The 21,136-nt window shown below is 45.3% G+C and overlaps 1 protein-coding gene across 1 annotated transcript in view; it reads right to left on the minus strand.

Annotated features, from left to right (window-relative positions):
- Positions 1-17,919, minus strand: part of ME1 (malic enzyme 1) — a 157,961-nt gene extending 140,042 nt beyond the window's left edge. Inside the window, exon 1 of the mRNA XM_069974700.1 lies at positions 17,661-17,919. Within this exon, the coding sequence (XP_069830801.1) occupies positions 17,661-17,762 (102 nt within the window). The 5' untranslated portion in view covers positions 17,763-17,919. The remainder of the gene's footprint in view (positions 1-17,660) is intronic.
- Between the last annotated feature and the right edge of the window lie 3,217 nt (positions 17,920-21,136).

A 21,136-nucleotide genomic window follows, 5' to 3' on the forward strand; every position in this document is an offset into this window, starting at 1 on the left:
CAATATTGTTACGTTGATTTCAATGCATTTCATTGCAGTATGAAAAGAACAGCCATAGTTATAATGGAAAAAGTCTGTTCTTTTTTTTTTTTTATAAATAGTATGTTATGTGAGCATAGCCTAAAGGAGCTAGAGTTCCTTGTTGCCTTACATATAATGCTATCTCCCAATGTGTGGACACTCCACTCATGCCATAGTCTACCCCATATATATATATATATATATATATATATATATATATATATATATATATATACACAGTGGTGCCTTGGATTCTGAGCATAATTCGTTCCGGGACTGTGCTTGTAATCCAAATCCACTCTTAAACCAAAGCAAATTTTCCCATAAGAAATCATATAAATGCTGACAATTGGTTGCACACCCCAAAAATAATGATTTATTATTCTGAATAACATGTAAAACACATGAAACAAACATTCAGAAACAGCAGAATCTGTGATATTATGAGTTACTGTACAGTAATGGAGAGGATGGGAAACACAAGGGCGGACAGAGACTGCAGGGAGCATGAAGGAATGAGCAGGGCAGATGTGGGCGCAGTATAGCAGCGCTCTCTGTCCGGGGAGAGAGGGGTTACAGCTATGAAGAGATTACCTCCACAGTCTTGTCCCCTGATGTAAGCCCTAGCCTGAAGTGGATCTGCTGTGATTTGGAAGGTGAGGGAGACTTCCTGGGTCAGAGTACAGGGTTGTAGACCTCGCTATGCAGACCATTCCCCTCCCCCACTCGCGCTCCCACCCAGTACAGGGAGCTCTTAAACCAAAGCAATGCTCTTAAATCAAGTCACAATTTTGAAAAACTGTGAGCTCTTAAACCAAAACGCTCTTAAACCAAGTTACTCTTAAACCAAGGTACCACTGTATATATATATATATATATATATATATATATATATATATATATATATATGTAAAATTTATTTTTTACATACTCATGTACATAACAGAAATCTCCGAGTAATGTCAAAAGTTTCCTGGATTCCAAAGACTGCCCAGATTAGACATCTTTAGTAAATCTGGGCCTTGTCTCCTTGGACTCAGAAGATCGATGATTTTAGATGCATTTGGCCAAACTTGATCACTTCTTCATCTTTGCTGTCTTTTCTACCATTTCAGAAAAGATCACATAGCCACAAGCCTACGATTGTTGAACAAACCGGTACACTCCATCGGTGGGAATGTGTTTGGGTATATGAAGAGCTGTAATCTCTGTAATCTTAGAAACAAATTATTCTTCCATTTAGCAAGCAACAGACGAATGATTCATTGTATCGCCAGCCCATTGGAAAGCTTATATGCCATAAACTGGTGCAGAATATAGTCACAATGCCATGTACAGTGTAGATAAGAGCGAAATTAATACTCACAAGCCAGAACTTGTAAATGAAATCAAATAAGGAGGGCAAGGCCTCTAAGTGACTGCTACCTGACCTAAGAAGAACTAGAATATAAGAGAGCCTTTGTCATGCCAGGGGCCGCTCTTGTGTGCCCCACCGGCAGAACAGAATACTATGTTGACTGCTATTGGCACCTCAGTCACTAAAAGGTCAATCTTATTGACAGCAGCAAAATAGAAGTGGACAAATTAAACTTCTTCATTAAGCTTAAAAGGGATGCGATGTAGAATACGCCATTCATACAGTACACAAAAAGCAATTCAGACGCTCCTCTTTCAAATACCACTACAAGAGGTCACGACAAAAATATCCGAAGGTGCACAAGGAACTTTCTCTCCTGTGTGCACAGCTGGGACTTACACACTCGAGTGATTTGTTGTCCGGACATGATGGAAAAGAAAACTTCACTGTTAAGTAGAAGCCTAGAACTAAACTACAGAGCTGCTTGGGAGGAGTCTGATATATACACCTACAAAGACGCCACTTCATGGGCTAAGTATCCCCTCAGACCTTTTTTTTTTTTGTTGTTTTACCTTCATTTCCTATTTTTTTGACGTATTTCCTTCTACTAACACTTTTTGAAGACTTTGTAGATAAAGGCGCTGGCTCTCTTTTCATTTCCCAATAGGCATAAATTAGACGCGATGATTGGAGAAGGTACACAGCCCTATTGACTGCAATGGGTTATTAAGAAACAATGTCCAGTTATGCTTTTCGTCGAAAGCAGGTTGTTTACTCTTTTAGAGAGGCCTCAACAGGTAGGGATTAGAAAGTATAAAATTTATTTAAAGTTATGAAATTATATATATATATATATACACAAAATACAATATACAGTGGTACCTCGGTTTAAGAGTAACTTGGATTGAGAGCGCTTTGCAAGAAGAGCTCACAGTTTTTCAAAATTGTAACTTGGTTTAAGAGCATTGCTTTGGTTTAAGAGCTCCCTGTACTGGGTGGGAGGGAAAGTCAGGAAGGGGCATGGTCTGCATAGCGGGGTCTACAGCACTGATCTCTCATTCAGGAAGTCTCCCTCAACTTCCAAATCGTAGCAGATCCACTTCAGGCTGGGGCTTGCATCAGTGGACAGAACTGTGGAGGTAATCTCCCCATAGCTGTAACCCCTCTATCCCCGGACGGAGAGAGATGCTATACTGTGCCCACATATACCCTGCTTATTCCTCCCTGCAGTCTCTGTCAGCCCTTGTGTTTCCTATCCTCTCCATTCCTGCTATGATGGGCCTGCACTCACACTCAGCTATACACACTGCTGCTATAATGTGTCTGCACTCACAATCAGCGATTCCCACTGCTGTATAGAAAAGTTTCTGTCACTGTCCTCCTGCACAGCTCTTTGATTCTGACTTCCTGATTGGTCCATGCTGAACACCCCTCCCCTTCTCCATTGCTGTCATGTGACCACACAGACCTCTGACAGCAGCCCTGCTTCTCTAGTCTAGCCTGTTGTACTACGCTACTGCATTAAGAGGATCTGCAGTTCCATCCTGTATCTACAAACTGCTGCATTTTTTTTTATTCTTATGCACTTACTATACATTATATACCACATGCTGATTGCTATACTGTGCAATAACTTATAATATGACATATCCAGCTTTCTAAATGTTTGTTCCATTTGTTTTACCTGTTAATTAGAATAATCATTATTTTTGGGGTGTGGAACCAATTGTCTGCATTTCAATGATTTCTTATGGGAAAATTTGCTTTGGTTTAAGAGTGATTTAGATTATTAGCATGGTTTCGGAACGAATTGTGCTCGAAATCCAAGGCACCACTGTATAATAGAAATGTTTACATGTAGACTTGTATATATGTAGTGTGAATCTAACATGTTTAATCCAGGGGCGTAGCTAGGATTCATGGGGCCCCATAGCAAAAAACTGTATGGGGCCCCATAAATCCTGTATGCCCCCCCCCCCGCCAAACACAGACAATGACGCACATATACACACACAGAGGCACCATTAACATATATACAGATCCGCCACTGACATACACACATATATACGCTGTAATGTGATGACACTAGTGCTGATGTATACACCATGAGTAGACTGTATACAGGGAAATCATCTCAGTGTAATAAGAAATACTCGACCAGAAATAAAAGAAAATGCTGCAGATATTAGTGGTGGGTTCTTTTATTAGAGCCCAGCATTAATAGAAGCTGCTGCAGAACATCTTTGGGAGCAAACACACACATATACACCAGTGCTACAGACATTGCTGACATACACAAACACACATATACATATAGCCACAGATACATACACATACTGACATATACATATACCCACAGACACATATATACACTCACTGACATATACATATACCCACAGATACATATATACACTCACTGACACACATACACAGCACTTACAGCTCCCAGGCTTCCCCCTCCTCCTCCTGTAGTCCGGGCTAATCTTCACATAGAAGTATTGAGGACCTTTGGGTCATGTGACCCAAAGGTCCTTCATCTCTCTCCTGTGCCGTCTGGCAGGTCCTGCTCCTCTGTTCAGCCCGCTCACCCGACACTACAGTGAGGGGGCTGAACAGTGCATTGGGGGTCCCTCTTCCTCTCTGGACCCCTGGGGGAGCGGGGTACCTACCATGAAGGCAGGGCAGGCTTCCTCGGGCCCCCTTCCTGCAGGGGCCCCATAGCAGTCGCCTTCCCTGCCCTCACTGTAGCTACGCCACTGGTTTAATCCTCAGGATAGGCTATCAATGTTAGATCGATGGGGCTAATGCTGCGTTTACACGGAACGATTATTGTGCGAATTTGCGCGATAACGATCGAATTTGAAAGATAATTGTATGTGTAAATGCAGCGAACGATCAAACGACGAACGAGAAATCATTCATTTTGATCTTTGAACATGTTCTCAAATCATCGTTGATCGTTCGCAAAAAATTCGCAGATCGTTCCGTGTGAACAGTCGTTCGCCGATTTAACCAATGTGTGAGAATGACTTAAGCGATAGCAAAACGATCGCAAAACGAATTTTTTAATGCGATATATTGTACCGTCTAAACGCTGATCGTTATGAAAAAAAACCTGTTACTCCGACATCGTTAATCGTACGATCGGGCCAATTATCGTTTTGTGTAAACGCAGCATAACTCTTAGTACTGTTAGCAAACATATGCAAAATTCCTAGAATTTCCAGCGGCAGTCAGTATATATAAGTGCGCAAGACCAAAAATATAATATAAGACCAAGTGCCACCAACAATAATTTGGTCCATACCACTATTTGTAAACCTAAGAAATTTATAATCAATTAATAAAGCAAATTCATGTATTAATTTCCTATACAACCCAATACAACCATGTATATGACACCTGTCAGGACTTGGGGACTGGAGGACATGAGACAGGTGATGCCCTATCACTGACAACTTTCCCGCTGTCCCTGCCTGATTACCTCAACTATCCTAAATGGCAGCATATAACTGGTCGACAGGCCCTAGCCTGCACAGGTGTGACAGAAAATGTAGACAAGATGTACAAACACAAAACTCGTGGTCAGGATAGCAAGGTTGGCAACAAATGGTCAGCGTAGCACAAAATTGTAGTCAAGAGAATAGTCCAAAAGCCAGAAATCAGAAAACCAGGAACACAATCAGAATTCAAATGCTAGGTCTAGGGTCACTCAGGCACTGAGGCTCTATTACAGGCAAGGAGGGAGGGGAATAGATAGACTATATGGGAGGTGAAGTCCCAGCCCCAGGACTGATTGGGGCCTGGGACTCCAACCCCCCTACCAAAACCAAAGCTGACTTGCAGCCGCATCTGCCAGTCAGCATCACAGCAATAATATGCAGCTGAACGCCCAGCCGAGTAGTGGTTTGGCCAGGCGCCCTAGCAAGCGGTCAGGCTGGTTACCAGGGCCGCCGCTGGCGTGTCTCACAGGAAGGCTGTGCGCTCTGGCGGTTTTGGGAGCAGAGTGCGTGGCCCAGTTCGTGACAACACCAAACAGCAAACCAAAATGTGCTGCACATAAAAATACAATGCTATCAATGAACTTTGACTCTGGGCCTGTGCACAAGGGCAATCTAGGAGCCTGTTGTATGTTTCCAAAGTTATATGGAGGCATCCTTCCCATTGCTTCTAAAGGAAGGTATGGAGCTGGACAGAGGCCAAAGAAGTGTCTATGACTTTGTAATACTTAGCCATAGGGATGATGTGGGCCTCTGTACATACTATTTTTTATCTAGGAATCAGGTCAATGGCAATTTTACTGATTCAGTTGAAATCCCCTGTAAACCCCAGAGTGTAATGCAATAACTTGTCACTGCGACTACAACTGAAGCATCAGTCTGAAGCATGACAGCACTGTATACAGGCGCTTAAACGGGTAGTTTAGGGGAAAAAAAAAAATTCTTTTCAATTAACTGGTACCAGAAAGTGCCAGAGATTTGTAATTTATTTATATTTTTTTAAAAAAACCTCATCTTCCAGTACTTATCAGCTGCTGTCTGTCCTGCAGGAAGTGGTATTCTTTCCAGTCTGGTGAGCAGGAGAGGTTTTCTAAAGGGATTTGGTACTGCTCTGGACAGTTCCTGTCTCAGCCAGGGGTGGCAGCAGAGAGCACTGTGTCAGACTGAAAGGAAAACACCACTTCCTGCAGGGCATATCGCAGCTGATAAGTACTGGAAGACTTGAGATTTCTCAATAGAAGTATATTACACATCTCTGGCATCAGTTAATTAGAAAGAATACATTTTTTAGCTGAACTACCCCTTTAATAAGGAGCATGACGTGATAGCTATAGGATTTTATATTAGCATCCCTACCGAATACAATGAATGAAGCTATTCATTGTATACTATAGAAATTTCATACTATAGAAATTTATAGCCGTCCATCAGTGTGATAACTTCTGCTTAGTTACAAATCAGCAGGATACAGATTACATATTTACTTGCTCCACACGCTTATCTACCCTCTTTATTGATCTGGACAGCACAACAAACAACGCTTCATTTAGTAATACTGATACCAGAAGTGCAATAAGTGCAAAATAAATATACATAATTATACTAGCCAAACTGCTAAGCAAACTATCTGCCTGGAATGTCCTTGTTAGTGTACACTACCAAGTAGATAGTTCTGTTATACACCACCACATCATACTGTCACTAGAGATGAACGTATGTACGCTATTAATAAGTTTAATGTAGTATTTTACTGACTTAGGGTGCCATTTACACCTACCGGATCCGCAGCGGGTCTCACTTTTGCGGATTCGTAGCGAGAACCGCTGCGGATCCGGTACCATTCACCCCTATGATAGCACATACTCGCAGCGGGATTGACATCCCGCTGTGAATATGTGCTTTAACCCCCCGCTGTCTGCAGCCCCGCCGCCGCATCCCCCATCCCCGGCCGCATCAGCCCATCCCTGGCCGCATCCCCCATCCCCTGCCGCATCAGCCCATCCCTGGCCGCATCAGCCCATCCCTGGCCGCATCAGCCCATCCCTGGCCGCATCAGCCCATCCCCGGCGCATCCCCCCATCCCTGGCCGCATCCTCCCATCCCCGGCCGCATCCCCCCCATCCCCAGCCGCATCCTGCAGCCCGCCGCCGAGAGCATACAGTACCTGCTCGGCGGCGCGGCTGCGGTGAGGCTCCCGGCTCTGGTCCCACTCCCACGCTGATCTGAGCGGGACCGGACCCGGCAGCCTCACTGCAGCCGCACCGCCAAGCAGGTACTGTATGCTCTCGGCGGCTGGCTGCAGGATGCGGCCGGGGATGGGAGGATGCGGCCGGGGATGGGGGGACGCGGGCTGCTGGATGCGGCTAGGGATGGGAGGATGGGGGGATGCGGCCGGGAATGGGGGATGTGGGCTGCGGCCGGGGATGGGAGGATGGGGGGATGCGACCGGGGATGGGGGATGTGGGATGCTGGATGTGGCCGGGGATGGGAGGATGTGGGGGATGCGGCCGGGATGGGCTGATGCGGCCGGGGATGGGGGATGCGGCTGGGCTGCGGACAGCGGGGGGTTAACGCACATATTCACAGCGGGATGTCAATCCCGCTGCGAGTATGTGCTATCATAGGGGTGAACTGATACTGGATCCGCAGCTGATCTCGCTGCGAATCCGCAGAAGTGAGTTCTGCTGCGGATCCGGTAGGTGTGAAGGCACCCTTAAAGGGGTTTGTCACTTTATAGTAAAATAGCTCATTGTACAGCATTAGTATGTGTACTCACTGTATACAGTATACTGACAGCAGCTCCATGTGTACCTCACAGAGCTCAAATCAGACTCCCCTCCTCCAGGCTGTTCTGTCCTGCTCTGTGGTGAGTCTGTCCATAAGATGGCTGACATGGAGGAGTATGTGACCATGCCCCGCCCCACCAGTGTCCCCCATAGGCATATACAGGCTCAGTGGTGGACAGACTCACCACAGAGCAGGACAACACAGCCTGGAGAAGGAGATTAATTTTAGCTCTGTGAGGTACTGTACACAGGGAACTGCTGTCAGTATATATAATAGTTGAGATTTATCAAAGGGGTGTAAAGTAGAACTGGCTCAGTTGCCCCTAGCAATCAATCAGATTCCACTTTTCATTCCTCACAGATTCCTTGGAAAATGAGAGGTGGAATCCAATTGGTTGCTAGGGTCAACTGAGCCAGTTCTACTTTACACCTGTTTAAGAAATCTCCCCCAATGAGTACACTTACTAATACTGTATACTAAACTATTTTACTATAAAATTGGCCGACCCCTTATAACTATAGACGTCAATTGTGATTAACTAAAATATTGATTTTTTTTAACGGTGCATGTTCATATTTGCTACCTTCATCTGATATTATGGAAGTTATTTGAGTGCTATATCAATAGGCTCATGCTGGGGCTGGACAATTATGGCCTAAAATGGAGCTCTCAGCAGAAAAATAGGGGTGTACATACTGTAAGTGTATGGCTATATAGGCATACATACATGGGCGCACTTTTTTTTTAATCTCCATAGTTCTTTCCAACCCCATGATATACGCCTTCATACTAATATGTAAATGATCGTTTCATGTAATAGGTGAAGCACAATGTCAGCTGATCGTTGTCTTTCAGCATAGTTATAGTATAGATAGTAATAGTCTGCTACACGTGGCTCCGCATAATATGAGCAGACCGCCGATCTCTCCTACGGCTACCTGGACGATCTAAAGATAATCTGAAATCCCCTCTCTCACAGCGCCCCATGCTCCCCCCCACCCCCTGGTCGGCGCTCGCTTCCTCCCCAATATTGGCCCCTGTAATAGAGCCGTTAGTCCAGCCCATGTCTACTTTATCTAGTGGCTGAGGTGGGCAGATGCAAATGGATATAGAGGTGACAGATGAGAAGACATTGGCAGGACTTTCTGGGCTTTTACCATGCTGAGAAATGCCCCCTTAGGATTTAAGCCTTAGGGGCCTATTCCATCAAGCGATAATTGGCCGAATTATCAGTCCGTGGAATAGAGACAATGATCAGCCGATGATTGTGTCATTGACTGATCTTTTATTTAGGTTCAAATCGAAAATCATCAGACACCGACTGCGCATCGCTGCGTGGAATAGCGATGAGCCCCATACATTACCTAGGCATGTTGCAGGTCTTCTCCTGCGCTCCTTCCTTCTCTAGGTCCCGCGCACAGCAGCAGCTTCGGTGCTGCCTGTCTTAGCTGACAGAACGCTCAGTCAATCACTGGCCAAGACAGTCAGCTAAGACCAGCTGCACCGGAGAAGGAAGGAGCGCAGGAGAAGACCTGCAACACGCTAAGGTAATGTATGGTGTTTGAACAAGAGCTGCAAGGACATTGGTAACGATGTCCCTGCAGCCCTCACTAAAAGATTATTAGGCCGTGGAATAGGCCCAGTAAACGAGAGCCGATCTAGCAGATCGGCGCTCGTTTACATTATTCATTGGGCCCCTATCGGCCCGTGGAATAGGACCCTTAGTTACATTTAAAAAAAAAAAAAAAGCTTAGAGCTCTATTACGCAGAGCATTTATCTGCCAAATCAGGCAAATATCGCCCTGTGTAATAAAAAAAAAAAGATCACCTAATCATTCGCTCGCCCTAGTGATGACTTCCATAAGGTCCTATTACATAAAGTGATTATTGGCCATTACAGCCGATTATCGTTTTGTGTACTAAAAGGCAATGATCAACTGACATGCTTGATGTCGGCTGATCATTGTCTTTCAACGTCTTTTAACAACTAGGATAGCAACAATCTGCGTCCGTCGCTCTGTTTATTAGGGGTGGTGGCAGCAAACCGCCGCTATCTAAAGATCTTCTGGGGAGCCCCTCCTGCGGGTCCCCCTGCACTTACCCATTCACTGTTGGTGTGAAATAGCCCTGGCGGCGAGTGGGGAACGAGGAGCAAGCGAGCACTGATCTGACAGGATGGCGCTTGCTTGCTCTCCACATCGCCCCATGTAATAGGGGCTTTAGGGCCTATTAGACATAAAGATATCTGACAGATTTTTGAAGCCAAAGCCAACAACAGACTAATGACAGAGAACAGGTCATAAAGGAAAGACTGAGATTTCTCCTCTTTTCAAATTGATTTCTGGCTTTGGCTTTAAAAATCTGTCAGATAAATCTCTCAGTTTAAAGGCACCCTAAGGGCCCTATTCCACCGGACGATTATCATTTGCATAATCGTTAACGATTAACGATCTCATACGACCGCTATTGCGAAAGACCTGAAAACGTTCACTCATTTTCATGGAACGATAATCGTTACTTATTATCGTAATTGCGATAGTTTTTCTTCGCTATTTATTCGCTATTGCGTTCGTATCTATTGCGAACGACCGAACAATGTCTCAGGGTCCATTTACACAGTAAGATTATCTGACAGATTATCTGCCAAAGATTTGAAGCCAAAGCCAGAAACAGACTATAAACAGAGAACAGATTATAAAGGTAAGACTGAGATTTTTACTTGTTTCAAATCCATTCCTGGCTTTGGCTGGTCAGATAATCTTTCTGTGTAAATGGACCCTTATTCAATGCGAACGATTTGCGAACGTTTTGCGAACGAGCAACGATAAAAATAGGTCCAGGTCTTATAAAGCGATCAACGATTTCTCGTTCGGTCGTTAATCGTTAACTGCATTTCAACCGAACGATTATCGTTTAGATTCAAACGATTTAACGATAATCTGAACGATAATCGTCCGGTGGAATAGGGCCCTTAGTTAGAAAGATGATCTTAGGTAGTAAGCTGAGGTAAATAAACCTCTTGTGCAGTCCAGAGCTGTACTACAGATCCATAGGTAACCTGTGTGCCACAGTTAGGGTACTATTACACAAAGCGATTTTTTGACGATCAACGATTAACGATAAACAAACTCAAACGACTGCTATGGCGAATGACCTAAAATCGTTTGCCCAATTACACGGAACGATGATTGTTACTTATGATCACTTATGTTACTTATTGCGTTCGTCCTGTCGTTGCCACTGCGTTCGCCGCTACTGTGAAAGACCGAACGACATCTTATTACATGCGAACGATTCGCAAACGATCAACGGAAAAAAAAGGTCCAAAGTCTATCAAACGACTAACGATTTGTCGTTGGTCGTTTAATCGCTGTCTGTTATTACACTAAACGATTATCGTTCAAATGCCAACGATTTAACTATTTTTCGAGCGATAATCGTTCCGTGTAATACCACCCTAAGGGTCCATTTACACAGAAAGATTATCTGACAGATTATCTGCCAAAGATTGGAAGCCAAAGCCAGAAACAGACTATAAAAAGAGATCAGGTCATAAAGGAAAGCCTGAGATTTCTCCTCTTTTCAAATCCATTCCTGGCTTTGGCTTCAAATCTTTGGCAGATAATCTTTCTGTGTAAACGGACCCTTATGCTAAGTTTACACGAAGCGATTATCTGGCGAATTTTTGCGATAACGATCGAATTCGAGCGATAATCGTACGTGTAAACGCGGCGAACGATCGATAAATCGTTCATTTTGATCTTTTAACATGTTCTTAAATCGTCGTTCGCAAAAAAATTGCCGATCGTTCCGTGTAAACAGTCGTTCACTGATTTTACCTATGAGTGAGATAGACTTAAGCGATCGCAAAACGATCGCAAAACAAATTTCCTGTACGATATATCGTTCCATCTAAACGCTGATCGTTATAAAAAAAAAAAAATTGTTACTTTGAAATCGTTAATCGTACGATCGGGCCAATAATCGCCTCGTGTAAACTTAGCCTAAGACACCACTATATGGCAACGTATTACAGAGAAATTCTCCCCTAGAAGCAGAGCTGTGTGAATTAAAAGATGCAGACATATGGACAGCACAACCCCATAGACCAGAGGTAGCACATGCGCCCTAAGCCAGGATAAAACAGGGCATTTTGTGGTGCTTTTTGTTACCGTCGTATTTTACAACATAGATGCAAAGGGGGAGATTTATCAAACATGGTGTAAAGTGAAACTGGTTGCTAGGGGTAACTGAGCCAATCAGATTCCACCTTTCATTTTCCAAAGAGTCTGTGAGGAATGAAAGGTGAAATCTGATTGGTTGCCGGGGGCAACTGAGCCAGTTTCACTTTACACCATGTTTGATAAATCTCCCCTATAATGTTCGTACGGCGGACTGCCTACCACTGCCAGATGCCCTTGATCTCTATTAATATGATAGATTGTTAGTGAAAGGCAACATTTGCTCCAGTGTGTGCCCATTGAACTTACAATCGAGATAAGAAGGAGCTAGAGTCAGCATTAATAAGACCAATAGCGGCAGATAAGCCTGTTATCTTATGTACATAATACATTCTTATTGCTCAGAATGAATTTAGTAAAGGTCAAGTTTATGGGAGTCAATAAAACTGCAACTCCAATAAGCAAAGGTCCTTTTTTAACTAAAACTTTTTTTATTGGCAAAACTTCCTCAATACCTGTTCTGCTATGACCAGTTTATCCCCCATCCATACAACTCAGAAGCTTTGGATTTGGGCTAGGTAGTGCACTGCCACAACAAAAAGCATATTGTAAAGGGGTACTCTTTTTCTTTCAGAAAGCTATATACATTTGTAATTTACTTCTATTTAAAAAAAAATCTCAAGTCTTCCCATACTTATTAGCTGCTGTGTGTCCAGCAGGAAGTGTTTTTTTATTTTCAGTCTGACACAGTGCTCTCTGCTGATACCTTTGTCTATGTCAGGAACTGTCCAGAGCAGCAGCAAATCCCCATAGAACAGTTCCTGTCTTGGATAGAGATGTCAGCAGAGAGCACTGTGTCAGACTGGAAAGAATACACCACTTCCTGCAGGCCATACAGCAGCTGATACGTATGGGAAGAATTGAGATTTTTAAATAGAAGTAAAATACAAATCTATATAACTTTCTGAAACCAGTTGATTTGAAAGAAAAAGATTTTCGCTGGATAATCCCTTTAAGGGGAACCAGTCACTTTGAACATGGTGTCCAATCAGCAGACATCATATTATAGAGTTATAGGGGTACTGCCAAGGGAAAAAAAAAATAATTTCAAATCAACTGGTGCCAGAAAGTTATACAGACTTATAAATTACTTCTATTAAAAAAACTAAACTCCAGTCTTCCAGTACTTATTAGCTGCTGTATGTCCTGCAGGAAGTGGTGTATTCTTTCCAGTCTGACACAATAGTCTCTGCTGCCACCTTTGTCCATTAGAGGAAATGTCCAGTGACAGCCCTCAGCAAGTTTCAGTTTTAAGCGCCGTTTTTCAGCAGGGTACCAACTTCACTGTTGCATAGGGGTGTCTCATAGTGAAGTGTTCGTGTTTCCCCCTCCCTGCTTGTGCCTGCCTTTAGGTTATTGCACACCGGCAGCACAATGTTAGGGACAATGAGTAGCTGACAAATATGCACAGTTCCTGTATACAGTATTGTGCTGTGTAAACAAAGATGGTGACCCCCGGGATGATCCAGCATCTTCCTCTCACTTGCACTTACTCTCTAATACACATGCTTTCCTGTCAGCTGTTATACCGGGCAGGGGACGCAGCCAATTCTGTAGATTCTGGATGTTCAGCGTTTTGTTCAGTCTTGCACAATGAGGGCGTATACTGTAAAGATTCACACGACTAAGGTTCTGAAAAGAGCTGGGTGGGCAAAAAACACCACAAATATGTAGGATAATACAGACCTACCATACTGCACCTCACAATTATTTTATTTCCCACAGAAACTAATATTTATATGCAATATAAACACCACTAAAGCAACATAATTCTTCTAATAATATTATAAAATATAAAAAGAAATAATTATTTTATCCACTATCATAATATAATTGTTATTACGAATATTAATAGTAAGAATATAACGAAAAAATAGTAGTATCCTTTATAGGCAAAGACACAGGAACATATTTTACGGGGCATTTTAGAGCATAAAATACATAAAACTTAAAAAGAAAATATTAGTGCAGAAGAACAAACAGCAGGGCACTCACCGAGATAAAGTGACTTCTTTTATCCCAAACAATGGAGTGATACGTGTCGATACATACATGTGGGTAGGAACAACAGACTCACACACACACATATGTGTGTGTGTCTGGTGTTCTTCCCCAAGTCTATGTATCGAAACAGATCACTACACTGTTTGAAATTTTTTTTTAAAAAGTCACTTCATATTGGTGAGTGCCCTGCTGTTTGTTCTTCTCCACTGAGCTTTTCCTATTACTGGTTTGGCTACTGGAGGGAAGCACCAACTCAGTGATTACAAGCAACTCCTGCTAAAGGGTATGTGTGTGAGCGAGTCTGCATGAGACATAGTGCTACACTGTCTACTTTTCCCACAGCCACCAATCACGGCCTAGATTTTATTTTACCAGAGCTTGTTAAAGGGGTTATCCAGCTCTACAAAAACATGGCAAATTTCTTCCAGAGACAGCACCACTCTCGTCTCCAGTTAAGGTGTGGTTTGCAATTACGCTCGATTCACTTCAATGGAACTAAGTTGCAAAACCTGCACTCAAACTGGAGACAAGAGTGGTGCTGTTTCTGGAAGAAAGTGGCCATGTTTTTGTAGCACTGCATAACCCCTTTAGGCTATAGCACATGAGCTGTGATTGGTTGCACTGGGAAAAGCAGACATTGTAACTTTCAGGCACGTTGATAAATCTGGGCCATAGGTGCATTCACACGTTCCGTGAAGTTGTCCGTGCTCACGGATCCGTGCGTACGGACAATTTTACAGCCCGTTGCTTTCTATTGGGCTATTCAGACGTTCCGTGATTTCACAGATCCATGATCCGTGCCGTTAAAAAATAGGACATGTCATAACTCAATGGGATCCGTGTTTTTCATGGATGTACATGGATGTGACATCTGTGTTCATCCGTGAAAAACACGGATTTGAAGTTCGGTTTACTTTAAACCACAGAAGGTTAAGAGTTTTGGAACCAAAATGGGCAATAGTAGTAAAAATCTAATATGCCAAACTACCAGCACGGTCTAAGGCTATGTTCACACAACATATATTTTCGTAAAACCACGGCCGTGATTATTACGAAAATATACGTTACCTTTCTGTCTATGGGATCCCGGCCGGAGCGTATACACACAGTATACGCTCCGGGTTGGATCCCTCGCGGCGCCGCAAACAACCGACATATCATTTTTCTGCGGCCGCTATTCAGTGAATAGTGGCCGCAGAAAACCTTGTCAGTGCACACTGTGGAGCGAGCAGAACCGGCCACTCGCTCCATAGCATGCAGTGTAAAGTTCTGATGCGGGCGTGCACGAATGCGTCCGCATTAGAACACTGCGGCCTGAAAGATCATCCGGCCAGCACTGCAGTACTGGCCGGGATGATCTTTTTAGAGACCGGCTGTTCCGTGACCTGGTCGGGTCATCGTACGGCCGGTCTCTTACGCTGTGTGAACATAGCCTAATATTGTAAATTCCTTGATAAACAACAATAATAATAATAATAATAATAATGATACTGTGTATAACATGAGGTCACCTCATATAAGTTCTCATTGTGCTCTGTCTTTGATGCTATAACACTACTAGCAGTGGTGCTAAATCAGTGACAGAACCTCCAGCTATAATGCTTCATTTATAGTATTGGTTTCCTCTGATAGTAAGGATAAATCTTATGGGCCCCTCAGGCTCCAGGGTGCGGGTGTAACCACACCCTCTTCAGTTACACCCTTGATAACCAGACTTACAAGGTGAGAAGGCTTCCCACAGCATCTGCAGCTATATAGCTTAGCATATATGTATATGAGTGCTTTCACTAACAGTGTTCAGCTGGCCTAAAAACACTGTGGCAGATGTTACATGCTGTGTAATGGGCCACAAATAATAAACTTTCCTTCATGACATGTTTGTTTTTGCCTATTCTAGGTTTTCTGCTGCCTGAGACAAGATCTGAAAGGCCCCCTCCCCCCCAGGCCTATTGAAAATAATTAATTAATTAAGTAATAATTAGTAATAATTAGTGCATACACAATCCAGCTCCACCATAAATCACCCTGGTGAGGACAAGACGGAAAAAGGTTTACATTTTCTACAATCTTTATTGATTCTCAAAGTATAAAAGCACCTGGCATATACAAGAGTCAATACATTGTGACTGCTCCTGGTGATCTTATTCATGGTCATACTACCATTACACTTTGTGCTCCTTATCAAGAGATGGTGATAACTTGTAGTGTAGTAATGTCTGAAGCATACACCAATACCTGCAGAGTGTCTGCAGTCCTGACTTCCTTGCATTCTACCTCTGTGTCCAGGTATCATCTGCAAGTTATGGGGTCAATGAAGTCCGTGGTGTGTAGCAGACAGTATAATGTATGGCCACTCCATGGAACATGCCGCTCTTCAGAGACTCTACAAAGCTGCCGCCTGAACTATAAACTCATTTCGCCTCATGGCAGAAATGGTCCTGCTCTTGGTTTGTTCTTTTTTCCGGAGCTTTTCTAATAGACCACTATGTAATATGTAACAACTGTAATGTAAAGCACTAAAAACACTCTAAAAATGCTAGGCAAGGAGAAAAAAAAATCAGAAAAAAGTAATGTTAATGAGAACTGATGCTATATATGTAGAACAAAAATGTGACTAAGGCCAATTTTTAGGCAAGTGTAATAAGGTTTTATTTTTGCATTCATAGTAAAGCCACAAATCGCGACCTGACTGCAAGTCTAATGACCTGAACAAACAACCTTCATAGATCATTCCATTAGTAATGAATAATATGGATGCAAGAATACATACAACTGTATCACCCCCAGCTGAAACCATGGGCCTTAGGCCTTGTTTAAAGTGAATGTACATAAGAGATGTACATAAATTGATTGGCGTTGGCACGGGGATGCTGGTGCCGCAGTCATGTTTTTGAACCGTGGCCCGGTTCCCGCTCGCATCGCTGATCTACTCCCGGGCATCGGCCCAGCCTGAAGCACTGGAGGCTGGTCTGTCTGCCCCCAGTATGATGAAATCCCTCCCCTCTGTGACGCAGCTCCATTTTGAATCAATGGAGCTGCGTCACAGAGGGGAGGGGTTTTGTCACACTGGGGGCAGTGCTTTAGGCCGGGAATAGACCGGACCGTGCACGGGAAACGGGCCGAGGTTCCAAAAATGGACCGCGGTACCGCTATACCCGCGTCTGCGCCCGTTTATTGATGTAAAAACTTAAATCAATGTACCTGATGGTACATTCACTTTAATATTCTAAAAAACTGGCCCTGGGCTGGGTACCCCAATGCAGCTCCTAAATACAGACAAAGCTATGCCTACATATGGTGGCCAACAGGCACGCAAATGCCAAAAATACAGCAGCACTGGTAAACTGAATAATAATAATAATTCTTATTAATCATTGAGAGTATCATGGAGAATGACTGTACAGAATAGACCTGATGATATCGGCTGTGCATAGACAATATTCTACATGTTCTACTAATAGCCGCTTAAAGAACTGTGATTGATCCTACAATACATACAGCAGGTCGTGCAATACCTTACATCACTGCTCTCCCAATGACAAAAGTTTACAATTTTTAAAGGGATTATCCAGAATTAGAAAAACATAGCTATTTATGTCAAAAACATCATCCTCAGGTTGCGAATGTCTTTCAGTTCATTGAAACTGAGATGCAATACTATCTACAAACTGATTTAGAAGAGTGGCGCTGTTCCTGAAAGAAGACAAAAACTGCTTTTTACATACATTTTTTTTTTGTATCTCATAATACCTTGTTGAGATGCGGGTCACGGGTTATGTCATAGCCCCTCTTCCTGGTGTACTGAAAAGTCAGCTTGGCATCCTGGTCTTGTTTCACCACCTGAGAAGACATGGCTGGCAGTGATGGCGAGAGCAGGCAGCGTTGACTGGAGCAGTGACAGATAAAGCTGATCTTGCTGTAGCTGGGTATTAGTGAGGTATTATAATGTTAGGTGTGTTTGTGTAGTGCTAGTGCCGGCAGCCCTGTGAGGATCAGCTGACGGTGTGTGTGTGTGTGTGACACTAGGGGACAGGCGGAGGGAAGTGCTGAGTCACTGGCAGATTGATAGCAGCGCTCGCCTCTGCCTGAAGTCTCCTCTTGCTGCTACTTTTGTGCTGTAAAGTTTTTATGCAGCTTTATTTAGCAATGTTACACATCTTGACTGCTCTGGATCAGGAACGGAGTGATCTGCAATAGATTTTTACACTTTATATTAATATACAGCTCTCTTTCCTATGTGAAATCGCTCAGCTGTGCACGTAGTACAGGCCGGAAGATCCCATGGGGACAGAGAACACAGTTTACCTAGTAAATAATTTAATGCCTAGGTGAATAAGTCAGTGTGTTACTGGCTTCGAAGCGTAAACTTTTGGTCAGGATACAGCTGCTACTGGTACTTTTTTAACCGATTTTACCAGTTAACGATAAACGATTGCAAACGAGATTGTTTATCGTTATGGTCCTTTTACATGGATTAATTATCGTTCAAATTTTCCCGATAACGATCACATTTGAGCGATAATCAGCTTGTGTAAACACCGGGTACGATCGAGCGACCGGCAAGAAATCGTTCATCTTGGTCTTTCAACATGTTCTCAAATCATCGTTGGTCATTCGGCGATAATTCTCAGATCGCTTAGTCTAAACCAGAGGCCCTCAGCTGGCGGACCGCGGTCTGAACCCGGACCACAGAGGCCAGCTGTCCGGACCCCTGCTGTAGCGCTGCTCCCTGCACAGTAAATATGAATGCTTGTAACGAGCGCTCATAGTTACTGTACAGCAGCAGCATTGACAGAGAGAGAGCCATTGGCTCCCTCCCTGTCAGTCACTCTTGTGGCCGCGGCGATCATAAGAGGCCACTCTCTGTCTCTGGTGTCGGCGCTCCAGTGACGTGACTGCGCCGGCGCCAGGACAAGGGGAGAGCGGCCTCTTGTGATTGCTGCTGTGCGGCCACAGGAGGGAAGAGAAGAGGAGACGCCAGACCCAGGTGAGTATAGGTGTTTGTTTTTTATGTTACATGCTGTATGGGAGGGGGAGAGCACACAGGGGGCTATATAATACAGGGGGAGAGCACACAGGGGGGCCATATACTACTGGAGGAGTAACAGGGGGGCTATATACTACTGGGGAGAGCGCACAGGGGGCTATATGCTACAAGGGGAGAGTGCACAGGGGGCTATATACTACAGGGGGAAAGTGCACAGGGAGCTATATACTACAGGGGGAGAATGCACAGGGGCGCTATATACTACAGGGGGAGAGCACACAGGGGGGGCTATATACTACTGAGGGAGAGCACACAGAGGCACTATATACTACTGGAGGAGTAACAGGGGGGCTATATACTACTGGGGAGAGCGCACAGGGGGCTATATGCTACAAGGGGAGAGTGCAAAGGGGGCTATATACTACAGGGGGAGAGTGCACAGGGAGCTATATACTACAGTGGGAGAGTGCACAGTGGGGCTATATACTACAGGGGGAGAGTGCACAGGGGGCTATATACTGCAGGGGGAGAGCACTCGAGGGGCTATATACTACTGGGGGAGAGCGCACAGGGGGCTATATGCTACAAGGGGAGAGTGCACAGGGGGCTATATACTACAGGGGGAGAGTGCACAGGGGGCTATATACTACAGGGGGAGAGTGCACAGGGGGCTATATACTACAAGGGGAGAGTGCACAGGGGGCTATATACTACAGGGGAAGAGTTCACAGGGGGCTATATACTACAGGGGGAGAGTGCACAGGGAGCACTGGCGGAACTACCGCCGTAGCAGCTGTAGCGGCTGCTACGGGGCCCCGCCGCATCAGGGGGCCCGTGACGCGGGCCCCTGGAGCTGACATATCCTGCAGCACCCGGCGGCTGAGCATGCCTCCCGGGTGCTGTAGCCAGGGGCCGGTCCCGTGCTCCTCCCGACCCGGAGACTCCTTTCCCCAACCATAGGGAAAAGGAGTCACTGGGCCAGGAGGAGCACGGGACCGGTCCACAGCGCTCCTGTCACCCACCGTCTGATGCGCGGCTGCCGTCTGATGCCGCGTCCTAGCCCCGGCAGCGCGCGTATCATAGAGTTCTGTGTGGGCTTGTGCTGCGGCCGCGACTTCCGGCACAGAGACGTGTGCCGGAAGTCGCGGCCACAGGCCCACACAGAACTCTATGATACGCGCGCTGCCGGGGCTAGGACGCGGCATCAGACGGCAGCCGCGCATCAGACGGGGTGACAGGAAAAAGGCTCGACGGGGGAGCGTGTTGTTAGGTGAGTTTTCTTTCTTTTTTTTTAAGCTTTGCTCGGTGGCGGGGGGGGGGGGGGAGAAGGGGGCATCTATACAGGGGGCATCTATAAGGAAGGGGGGGGAGAAGGGGGCATCTATAGGGGGGGAGAAGGGGGCATCTATAAGGAAGGGGGGGGGGAGAAGGGGGCATCTATAAGGAAGGGGGGGGGAGAAGGGGGCATCTATAGGGGGGCATCTATACAGGGGGCATCTATAAGGAGGGGGGGGAGAAGGGGGCATTTATAGGGGGGGAGAAGAGGGCATCTATAGGGGGGGAGAAGGGGGCATCTATAGGGGGCATCTATAAGGAAGGGGGGGGAGAAGGGGGCATCTATAAGGAAGGGGGGGGGGAGAAGGGGGCATCTATAAGGAAGGGGGGGGAGAAGGGGGCATCTATAAGGAAGGGGGGGAGAAGGGGGCATCTATAAGGAAGGGGGGGGAGAAGGGGGCATCTATAAGGAAGGGGGGGAGAAGGGGGCATCTATAAGGAAGGGGGGGAGAAGGGGGCATCTATAAGGAAGGGGGGGGGGAGAAGGGGGCATCTATAAGGAAGGGGGGGGAGGGGAGGGAGAAGGGGGCATCTATAAGGAAGGGGGGAGAAGGGGGCATCTATAAGGAAGGGGGGGGGGAGAAGGGGGCATCTATAAGGAAGGGGGGGGGAGGGGGGAGAAGGGTGCATCTATAAGGAAGGGGGGGGGGAGAAGGGGGCATCTATAAGGAAGGGGGGGAGAAGGGGGCATCTATAAGGAGGGGGGGGAGAAGGGGGCATCTATAAGGAAGGGGGGGGGAGAAGGGGGCATCTATAAGGAAGGGGGGGAGAAGGAGGCATCTATAAGGAAGGGGGGGGAGAAGCGGGCATCTATAAGGAAGGGGGGAGAAGGGGGCATCTATAAGGAAGGGGGGAGAAGGGGGCATCTATAAGGAAGGGGGGGGAGAAGAGAAGGGGGCATCTA

Source organism: Dendropsophus ebraccatus, chromosome 6 (assembly GCF_027789765.1).
Source record: "Dendropsophus ebraccatus isolate aDenEbr1 chromosome 6, aDenEbr1.pat, whole genome shotgun sequence".
In the NCBI taxonomy this organism is placed as follows: domain Eukaryota; kingdom Metazoa; phylum Chordata; class Amphibia; order Anura; family Hylidae; genus Dendropsophus; species Dendropsophus ebraccatus.